The sequence below is a fragment of the Egretta garzetta genome, unplaced genomic scaffold, assembly GCF_000687185.1.
Source record: "Egretta garzetta isolate BGI_Z169 unplaced genomic scaffold, ASM68718v1 scaffold64, whole genome shotgun sequence".
Lineage (NCBI taxonomy): Eukaryota > Metazoa > Chordata > Aves > Pelecaniformes > Ardeidae > Egretta > Egretta garzetta.
In genome coordinates, this window is record NW_009259596.1 from 2,888,654 (window position 1) to 2,899,843 (window position 11,190).

The 11,190-nt window shown below is 40.9% G+C and overlaps 1 protein-coding gene across 1 annotated transcript in view; it reads right to left on the reverse strand.

Moving 5' to 3' along the window:
• Positions 1 to 10,987, reverse strand: part of GPR37 (G protein-coupled receptor 37) — a 39,933-nt gene extending 28,946 nt beyond the window's left edge. Inside the window, exon 1 of the mRNA XM_009638140.2 lies at positions 10,823 to 10,987. Coding sequence (XP_009636435.1) covers positions 10,823 to 10,987 — 165 coding nt within the window. The remainder of the gene's footprint in view (positions 1 to 10,822) is intronic.
• Between the last annotated feature and the right edge of the window lie 203 nt (positions 10,988 to 11,190).

The following is an 11,190-nucleotide window of genomic DNA, read 5'->3' on the forward strand; positions in this document are numbered from 1 at the left end:
GTGGCAGGGCAGGACCTTGAGGCACTGCAGGCTCGTGGCAGGCTGCTTTTGGAGTCCTCCCCTCGCACACGCAGGCACACACACACAGGGACACACGCTGTCTTGGGTATCCTGCCCCTGATGTGCCCTGTCAGGAAATTACTCTGCGTGTCTGCTGGTAGCCATAGCAAAGGTATCAGTCACCAAAGACAGGGAAGGAAGGGATGCAGGTGAGATCAGAAGAGGTGATGCCAGTGAGCACTGCAGCACTGGCAATGTGTGGGCTGTTCTGTGTACCCTGCTGAAACTGTGAAGGCTCAGTTAGCAGCTTCCCCCAAAGGCCTGGCAGCTCCTCTTAGCGCCGTACCTGCCACATACAGTGAATACACACGTGTGAAATGTAAAACTTTGCCCCTTCCGAGCAAAACGCCTCTCCATCTCAGCCATATATGCTGCTAAAGATCTTTTTCTTGAGTATCTGTGATTGGTATTCACAAAGTGAAAGAGAGGGGAGTGGTCTTGGCTGTCAGCATGAAGGAGAAGCAGCAGGACCTTGGCTGCAACGAGAGGCGTTTAAAAAATCTGTATGCTAACACCACCTACAGCACCTCCCTGAAACAATACATGGGATAAAGTAATGGGAGCCCTGCTAGTATTTTACAGACCAGCCTGTTAAATGAGTGACCACCCTAGCAACCTAATACATTATTGTGTCCGTGTGCCACTTTTTGATATATTTTTATTCACACGTTCTAGGGTGCCTTTTATATCAGACTGACATGGACTAATAGCTTGGTAGATTATCAGAGCAAGCAGACAACAATTGAGAAAATGATTGGTGCCTATTAATATGAGAATACTCACTATTATGCTAATTGTGTATTCACAAAAGAGCCAGAGGGCAAATATGTGGTACTTCCACATAACGAAGTGTTTCAGCTGATGTTATTACTGATTAAATTTGAATTTGTGCTTTTCAGAACACTTGTGCTGTTTTACTTCTGTGCTCGACAGCAAATTTCTAAACATATATTTGTGATGCATCCTGGCACCAACTGTGCAGGGTCTGCAGTAATTTGTTATCCTGGAGAGTCATTGTCAAGCTGGACAACCCAGGTTAGTGTGGCAGGACTTTTAGGAATGGTAATGTCATTTCATCAACGTGCGCCCTAGTGCTTTATTTTTTAAGGGCACTGCTGACCACACACTCATACACACACCCCGTTATGAATGCTGCATTGCCCCTGTAGACATATGCCTATCATATTTCTTCTAACTGTGACATTTTGTGTCACTCATGGGTGCTGGTACATGGCTCTGAGACACCAATTTCCTAGTTTTTTCTTGCTGGTTTCCCCCGCTGCATATAATCACAAGAAGTGTAGGAGCAGGTTTTTTTCCTCTCCTGTTACCATAATATTGCTATTTCTGACATCTTAACATCTAGAAGTCGTAAGGCAAGACTAGACAAAGCAGTCTTGTCCTCAGCTGCCATGGTGGGGTGCCAGTACAGCATCCTCTTCTCTACAGCTGGAGACTGGAGAAAGACCTTCAGAAAAACTCATTTTCCAGCAATGAAATGAGTTAAATAACAACTGTCTCCAGCAGATACTTGTGTAGCACATTTCTAAAATTCTCCAGCAAAGATCGTCCAGCCCCTGTGGGAACCGCCTCAGAAAACACAGGATTTTTGCTTTACATTGACATGTCAAAGAAACCTGTTCTGGATTGCTTAAAAGTAAAGACCAGGTAAGGAGAGCAGTCCTGAGAAAATATAATACACCTGAAGAAAACCCTTTCTACGGTACGTGCATTTTTTTCTGAGGCTACAATAAGTTGAAAAGAGAGGACCTCTCTCTTAACAAGCAATCAAGGATGTTCGAGGGCTACGGGAAGATGTTCCTGCTTGCTGATCATGCTGTTGAATTTTTTACCTGACGTGGTTTGGCATGATTGAAAAAAGAAGTAAAGAAAAGAAGTCTGACATAAAATTGCTATTAAAATATGAAAGGGGGGGAGGGGGCAACATATTCATCTCTTTCCCTGAAATCACAGCAGTTAATTCACAAGGGTTTTTAAAATCCCACAGCAGCTTAGTCAGAATGAGAGTGAGAGTTTTTAGCCATTTCTGCTGAGATGTGCTTTAAAAAGAGATATGATGTTTCACGTGATACTTTGTCAGTCCTAAAGAAATACACTCACCTCATTGCAGGACTGATGAAGTTTGAGTACCATTAGCAATAACCATCTCTGAATATCCTCTAAGGATGCTACTGTTATTACCATTGAAAACTCAGCAATCCTGCTGTAGCAGCATAAAAATTAAACTGATGAGCTGCAACTTAAGTATTTAACAATAAGATATCAAGCGAAATACTCAAATAGGCTGCAGCTTAGCAATTCACAGCTGTAACTAATGGAGAACGCAACAACAAGTATTGGAGAGATTGGTGAGAAGCATGCAGCGTGAATGCTGGGGAGGGCGTAATGGATGGCAGAAGAAATGAAGCAGCAAAGACAGATAATTACTGAAGGGACAAGAGATTTTAGTAGCTCTGAAGTTGACAGGTAGTAAAGCATTAAACATCTGATCCAAACCGATTGAAGTTGATGATACTGTAGCAGTAGCAGCCAATTTTTCTGTTCTATTCTAATGGTTAAGGTGCTTGGCCAGGAAGACAACTGTTTTCAGACCAGTGCAGATTTCTTCTTCCTTTGTGTAGGCAGGAATATAGGAGATACAGGAACAACGAGGAAGGAAGAAAGAGCGACTCCAGAACCCAGGGCAGGACACTCTTCTTCTGCATAACCTTCCATGGGGAAATAACAACCTACATTCAGTTCCCTCCTCAGAGTCATTCAGATCCCTATCTCCCACCTACCTCAAGTCCTAGGGCTAGGACTTGCCTACTCAATGAGTAATTCTGAGCATCTAGGTAAAAACCTGTGTGGAGAAGCCTGCTGGTGACCCAGCGGTAGTTGAGCAGCTTGCTGTGTACCCATCCACTAGCAGGGGAAAGCGCCTCTTGAGCATTATTGGCAACAGAAATCTTAATGTGGCTGGAAAAGGAAAGTTATTTGGGATGGAGTGCATGAGAGACTTTTTCAGCTGCACTCCAAAATGGGGAGCTGCAATCCTGTCAGTGCAGAAATCCTAGGAATGACAAGAGCTCTGTTGAGCTCCTGGTGTGCTCCTGAGCACCTGAAGGCTCCATTCAAAGATTCAGGTGTTTGTTTCTGGCTTGAACTCAAGCCAGTACCTCTTCACTCTAAATAGGCATTTCCCAGAGCCAGAAAAGCACACAAAAACAAGAAAAGGATTTGACTGATCAGACACTTGATCTGACACTTGTTTGTTTATTTTATTTTTCATTGCCTCCAGGCTATTTTTCCCAGTTTTACTCAGGCAAATAACCATGAGTGAAATCAGAGTCAAGCTGTTCAAATTTAGCCAAAAGGATGGGGGTTTGTAATTATATTTAGTTATTTGTCCAGATTGTAGAACCCCAAAACTGATTCATGCATTTTGCTGTTACTGCTTTGACTGACAGGAGGGAGTAAATAGAACTTCATACCAAGATCAAATAAAAAGGGTCCAGACACATGTATGACATGGCTTTGAAGCTCCTGAAGCTCCTTTTTCTGAGCCAGCAAAGACTACAATACAAAAGTAAAATGCAGAGGAGTTTGTTACAGTATATTTGTCATAAAACTGAGTGAATTACAGCAATACTTGCAGAAAAATACTATACCAAGAATGGCCCGTAAATATAACTTTTAAAATGCAAATATTGATCGTGAATCTGTCTCATAAGGATATAACACTTTTTTTAACTCAGTAAAGGCCTTAAAATGCAAGGCTATATCAAAATTATTTGTATATAGGTAATAAATAGTATTAGGTGGTGAACATTAGGTTCTGAGGCAGAAGCAAGGGATGGCTATTTCTCTAGCCTGAAGAACCTCTCTGTAATAATGAGCACAATTCTCATGTTTTTCTTCAACATCAGTGTGTTCAATATAGATACAAATTGAGCTTTAAAGAGTATTTTGCAGGCAATTTATACTGGTGTTTGTAGCTGTTTTTGCAGGAGGAGAATCTGCACAGAAATAAAAAGTCTATTAACATCCCTGAGTACAACTGCCCAAGAGAGAAAAAGGATAGAGGAGGATGCCATTCAAAATTATGACAATCACTGTAAAAATTGTTCTTTCTCTATGTTCCATTACAACCATCAGTCAATATGAAAGTGAATCTGTTCTTTATTACAAAACTTTTCCTCCAATTTGTGTTCAGGTTGGCTTGTTAAAATAAACTGGTGGGCTTCTGGCACTCACATTTCCCTTTTGGAAGCTAAAGAGAAAAAAAAAAGGATTAATTAAAAAAAATAAAATTACATTAACATTATAGAGCAAAAATGAGAAGAGAGGAAGTTACATTTCAGCCCTACCAGTTTCAACAGTGTCTCCCTAATTTGAAATTGCAGTGGTTCTATGAACTTGAGTCACGTTTGGTTTTTTGCTTGACCTTTTGTATGAAGAGGCAGGTCTGAGGGAATATTCAGTCCCTTATGAACACATTATACTAACGAACACGATCGTGGGAAGGAAAAGCAGGGGTGAGGGGGATGCTATAAACCTTAAGAAGTTATTTTCCATTCCCTTGCCTCCCATCCAGTGAGTGTTCAGTGCTTTTCAGAAAGTGTTTAGCCGATACAACCTATCCTATTGTGATTTTCAATTTACAGTGCAAGTGATTGACTGACGTTGCCAGTTAATGTAGTGAATATGTTTCTGTATATGTTTCATCTGTGTGGTTTAGGCTGTGTTGAAATTGCATCAATTTGCACTGTTAAGTGTTACGCAGCATAAATAGGGCCTGCATGGAAATTTGAATTGGGAACTAAATGAAAGGAGGCAGAGATAATTCCAGCTGTCACTATCAATATTTCCAAATGTTTGTTGGTTTGGTTTTTTTTTAATGCATACTTCTCCCATTTTAAATACTAGTCTGGGGCTACATATGGATAAAACAGGAAACCATTTTTGACTCAAATTTTGCTCCCCAAGGTATCACACAGGTGGACGAGCTGCTGTACACACACAGGCACACACACACACACACACACAGCACAACGAGCATCGCCCACATTCTGACTTGCACAGAAGGCACTTGCTGTCTGCCCTGCAAGAAACACTGTAATCTGCCCAAAGACTTGTGTGCTACTGATACTACAGATAGAGACAATACAGAGACTGCTTCTCCTTCAGTGCTTTGTGACTTTCCAACTCGTAGTTTAAGGGCCCTTAGTGCAGCCTCCCTGTTGGGACTGACTGGCTGAGGGGGCACAAAACTGGGATGGAAATCTTTTGCTAGATACCAACAAATAGCCAGGATTTGGTAGAAGAATTATATTTATTTTAACATTATATTTAATTTATGTTGGGAAAAAAAAAAAAAAAAAAAGATTCACACATTACCACCATTAAATGTGTGCAGACACATTTACCTGTAAACAGACCAGAAGGCTCAGCTAAAGATTCCTTCCTCCCTAGATGAGATGGGGATGTAGAGGCAAAGCAAGTGGCTGGAATGTGCTGTTAGGCTGGAGATCTGTGGGAAAGAGCATTTCCTCTGTTCTTACCATCTCTATTTATCTGTTTTAATCTTGGAAACAGAATGAAAGAGTATATGTTTCACAGGCATCCCTAGCCTATCCTGCATAGTTGCACTTGCCGTGTGTTTCTCTTTAACATGCTGAATGATTTTACACATCCTAAAATATGTAGGGAATAGCTCCCTCCCCCGCAAAATAGAAGGCATTGCTGCAAGCCATAGAGGACCAATCTTGTACCTATCCTTTAAGTGTTAAAGGGAAAATCAGCCTGTATAATTGGATTGCAGTGGTAAGCTGCACTTGCTGATCCATTTGTGCAGTATTTCCTATATTTAGAGTGTGCAATTTGTGAATTATAGTCAGACAGCTAGGTTGTAAATTCATTTACAAATATAATAAGAGTCTTTAAGAAACACAATAGAAACAGCTCATTAAGGAAATTCTTCCCTAAGAATAAACAAACTTTGCATCTCTTAGGCTTCTCTGCTCTGGTTGGAGGGCTTATATGTTCTTCCAATAAAAAGAAGATAAAAGAAGCATCTGTTTCCTAGTCAGAATGTTGACAGCATAACAGTGTAAGAATACAAATACAACAAGAACTGCAGATGCTGGGTCAATCTATCTATCATAATATCTTGTCTCAAAAAGTATTTGATGTACAGTGCTTTGAGAACTGTGTAAGACTAGCAAATAGAGAGAGCAATTTTTTCCTAAAAAAACCTCAAAGACTCAACCCCCCCACCTTCCTTGATGCTTTAGGACTTGATGCTTTAGGTTTCATCTTCATGAATTCCAACATGTCATGTGTTTGCAAGAAAGCATATGAAGTATGTTAACAGATTTTACACCCCTCTGTAAGAGGTATGGCCTAAGCAGTAAATTAATGGGTTTACTAAAGATATGAAATGTTTTAGATAATATTTTCTGCTTGCATTTGCTTAACTGGTGTTTGGAAATATCCATACTAATTGGGACCCCTGGGTGCAACAGTGATACAAATAATAAATATAATGTGAGCATTGATCAAAGTCCCCCTCTTCCCTAGTGCTAAGATTAGAAGTATGAAATGAAAAGAAACACTAGAATGGATTTAAAAAAAAAAATAATATCTACCATAATAAACTTCTACATTCTTATGCAGCAAATTTGTAAAGGTATTTTAATGCTCAGCGAAAAGTGCCAAGGCAGATTCAGAGCAACAGCTGAGAGGATGCTATTTTCAGAAGTTTGCCAGTTAGAATCTGCCAATTTTTTCTCTATCTATCTGTCCCTTAGGTCATGACATATTTCCACATCTATTTTTTTTAAGGTACAGCTGATCTTGGGCTGCTACTGATGTTAATCAACATAGCATTAAGAGCCCGTTTCTCCTCTCTCTAAAGGTTGGACTCGATGATCTTAAAGGTCTTTTCCAACCAAAGTGATTCTATGATTCCCACATGCATTGATTACACTGTAAGTAGCCCACAGCTAAATTCAGGTCCCTAGCATGCGGCCTGGGGTGGCCAAGAAAGAGTTGGGAAGGTACTAGGCAACTGCTTACTAAAACTATTCCAGTTCAATTGTATTCTTGACCCAGGCTGAGTCCCTCATACCTGACACTTTCCAAGAACTAGGAAATTAAATGAGAATATTAAGCTTCAAATAACACTAGGATGAAGATCTAAACAGCCAGAGCCCTGGTGTAGATGGGCAGGTCTGGCTGTGTGGCATGAATGACTACTCATCCAGGATCAAAATGGTCCCCTTCTGGTGTAGAGTGGGTGGAAGGAGTGAGACATTTGGATTTTGAGACTGAACAAAGAAGTTTATATGTTGACCTTAGAAACTAATATGGTATTATAAGTTTGCCAGATCCTATGTATTTTTCAGGCCCACAGTCGTGGAAAAGACTATTAACCTTGCTGTTCAGCATCTTCTGAAGAATCCATTATTTTTACTCCCACTGACATGTTTCTTTTGATTCTGAAAGTATGACTGTAAAGAAGCATTTCTTTACCTTTAGAAATTTAAACGCTGGCTCTCAAAACATCCTCCTCAGAGTTACACAAGTGGGAATTGAGTCTGCTTTATTGAAAACAGCTAATAAATGCCAAATTCAGACCCTTTTGCTTCATTTTCTAAAGAAAATCTTCACAGTGTTTGTACACATCATTCTCAACATATGCTTAATAACAAATAATGAGCAACCCACTGGTACTAAAAGACTAGATCCAGACATATGCTATTTTAATATGAAACCATTAAAACTGTCTGTCAAATATGAATGTCAATCATCTTCCAGCATCTGATCTGCAAAATAAAAAGGCATGTTGTTCTGGTTTAACCCTAGCCAGCAGCTAAGCACCACCCAGCCATTCACTCACTCCCATGCGGTGGGATGGGGGAGAGAATCAGAAAAGTAAAAGTGAGAAAACTCATGGATTGGAATAAAGACAGTTTGATAGGGAAAGCAAAAGCCCCACACGCAAGCACAGGAAAGCAAGGAATTCATTCACTGCTTCCTAAGGGCAGGCAGGTGTTCAGCCATCTCCAGGAAAGCAGGGCTCCATCACATGTAATGGTGACTTGGGAAGACAAATGCCATCAGTCTGTGTGACAAACACCAATCAGCCCCCATTCTTCTTCCTCCTTCTTATATACTGAGAATGATGTATTATGGTCTGGAATAGCCCTTTGGCCAGTTGGGGTCAGCTGTCCTGGCTGTGCCCCCTCCCAGCTTCTTGTGCACTTGGCAGAGCAGGGGAAGCTGAAAAGTCCTTGACTGGTGTAAGCACTGCTCAGCAACAACTAAACCATCAGTGAGTTATCAGCAACATTGTCAGCCTAAATCCAAAACAGCACTATGCCGACTACTAGGAAGAAAATTAACTCTATCCCAGCTGAAACCAGGACACATGTTTATAGCAAAAGCGAACTGCTGAGGTTCTTGATTTTGACCATGATATTGGGGGTACTGATGGGCGAAAAGCTGGACATGAGCCAACAATGTGTGCTCACAGCCCAGAAGGCCAACAGAATCCTGGGATGCATCAAAATAAGTGTGTCTAGCAGGTCGGGGGAGGTGGTTCTGCCCCTCTTGTCTGCTCTCATGAGACCCCACCTGAGTCCTGTGTTCAGCTCTGAGGCCCCCAACATAAGAAGGAAATTGACCTGTTGGAGCAAGTCCAGAGGAGAGCCACAAAGATGATCAGAGAGCTGGAACACTTCTCCTATGAAGACAGGGTGAGAGAGCTGGGGTTGTTGAGCCTGGAGAAGAGAAGGCTGCAGGGAGACCTTCTTGTGGCCTTTCAGTACTTAAAGGGGGCCTATAGGAAAGATGGGGACGATCTTTTTAGCAAGACCTGCTATAACACGGCAAGGGGTAACAGTTTTAAACTAAAACAGGGTAGATTTAGACTGGATATATGGAAAGAAAATTTATGGTGAAGGTGGTGAAACACTGGAACGGGTTGCCCAGAGAGGTGGTGGAGGCCCCATCCCTAGAAACATTCAAGGTCTGGTTGGAGGAGCAACCTGATCTAGTTAGTGGTGTCCCTGCTCACTGCAGGGGGGTTGGACTAGATGACCTCTAAAGATCCCTTCCCACCCAAAACATTCTATGATTCTATGTGGCACAAGAGTCCTTGTGAAATCCTCACTCTTGCAATTGGTAAAACATACACATTTATGGAGAAGTTGGCAGAAGGAAATTGACTATTTTAAGAACAATAAAAAGATGGTGATGAGCTATCAGGTTTCATCACTATTCTCATTTCCATGAGAAGACAAATCTTCCCAGATGACAAAGATGCAATAGGAATCAAGATCTGATCACAGTCATTATCAAATTATTACTGGAATAAGAGAAGTAAACCTGACAGGATTAGTAACATGGAGTTCTTGATGCACTTTTCTTTGTTTCCTTTTCTTTTTTCATCCAGCAAATATTTTAAAACCCACAATTACTTTTTGGTGTTGTTGGTACTGTTTTGGTGACTTGCACATCATATTTCTGGAGTCTAATTTTTCAGCCACAATAAAGGGCATAACCTGACTGAGATTGATTATGCTGTCCCAGTTTCTCTCAGATGACACACTGGGCCATAGCTGAGGACAGTATGTAAATATATGAATACATATATATATAGCTTCCAGTGCTGCATATCTGATCTTTCAAAGATATCCCTTTAGCAAAGACAAAATGATAAGAATAGTTACTGATACAAGAAGCCAAACCCTCTTTATAATAAAAAGGAAGGCTTTTTTGAGTAGATGGATGGCCATTTAGTTTATTAACTCTTGAATAAATACACTATAGTCCTGGAACAAAAAAAAGACAGTAATGTCTCATTAAGAATATTATCTTCTTTTGCATTATAAGACCCAATGGTAAACTGTAACGGAATATGCTGAGACTTATGAGGAGCGGCTGAGGCCACTTGGTTTGTTCACCTTGGACAAGAGAAAGCTGGGGGGTGACCTCATCGCAGTCTACAACTTCCTCAAGAGGGGAAGTGGAGGGGGAAGTGCTGATGTCCTCTTTGTGGTGATCAGCGATAGGACACAAGGAAATAAAATGAAACTGTGTCAGGGGAAGTTCAGACTGGACATTAGGAAAAGGTTCTTCATTCAGAGGGAATTGATCACAGCACCAAACCTGTCAGAGTTCAAGGAGTGTCTGGATGATGCTCTTAGTCATACAGTTTAGTTTTAGGAAGTCCTGCAAGGAGCAAAAAGTTGGAGTCAGTGATCCTTATGGGTCCCTTTCAAATCAAGATACTCTATGATTCTATGATTGTAAGCAACGCGAGCTAAAGGAACAGTTTGTACACTCATCACAAAGTTACAACGGGAATTGTAAGCTCTCCAACTTTTTCAATTTTCCTCCAGATGTAATTGCAAGACAATTTCAAGTCAATTAACTGTAAAAATCTGGTAAGATATAGACCTGACTCTCCCATCTGACAAAAGCTGAGGAAGAGTATAAGAAACAGCACTGATAAATAACGTCCTTTGAAGTGCCTTAGTGGTTTAGGGATGTCTTGTGCCAGAGAGTTAATATTTCTAATTAGTCAAGAATAGCCTGGAAGTAGGAACTGCTAAGCAATTAACTGTGGGCATAAATCCCATCAGGAGTTAAGCACAGGCAAGCTTCTGGTGAAATCCAGCCCTTCTTGAAATTGAAAGCAAAACACACGTATTGATTTCAGCATCATCATCAATGTATTGACTGCGCCATTTACCAGTTCATCAGCCATTTTGCCCTCAATCTCTTTGCTTTTCTCATCCTTAATGCATTCAGTGTGAAGTTCATCTCCCATTTCATGCTGGAAAGGTGGTGTGACCGGTGGCTTTTTCAATTCACAAGAGCAAAATTTTGAGAGTTTCAACTGATAGCCTAAAACCATGGCTAAATTCATCTAGTGTCTCCTGCAGCGAGGTGGCATGGTTGCAGTGAGGTAACACCAGCCTTGGCTGCGAAGAAATCTTCACTGCTTGTGGCCTTTGGAACTGAAAAAAGTTAAAACCAAAACGGAACAGGGTGAACTTAATAACGATGTCACCTGAGAAATCATTCCCTGTGACACTGCATAGATTAAGGACCCTGTGC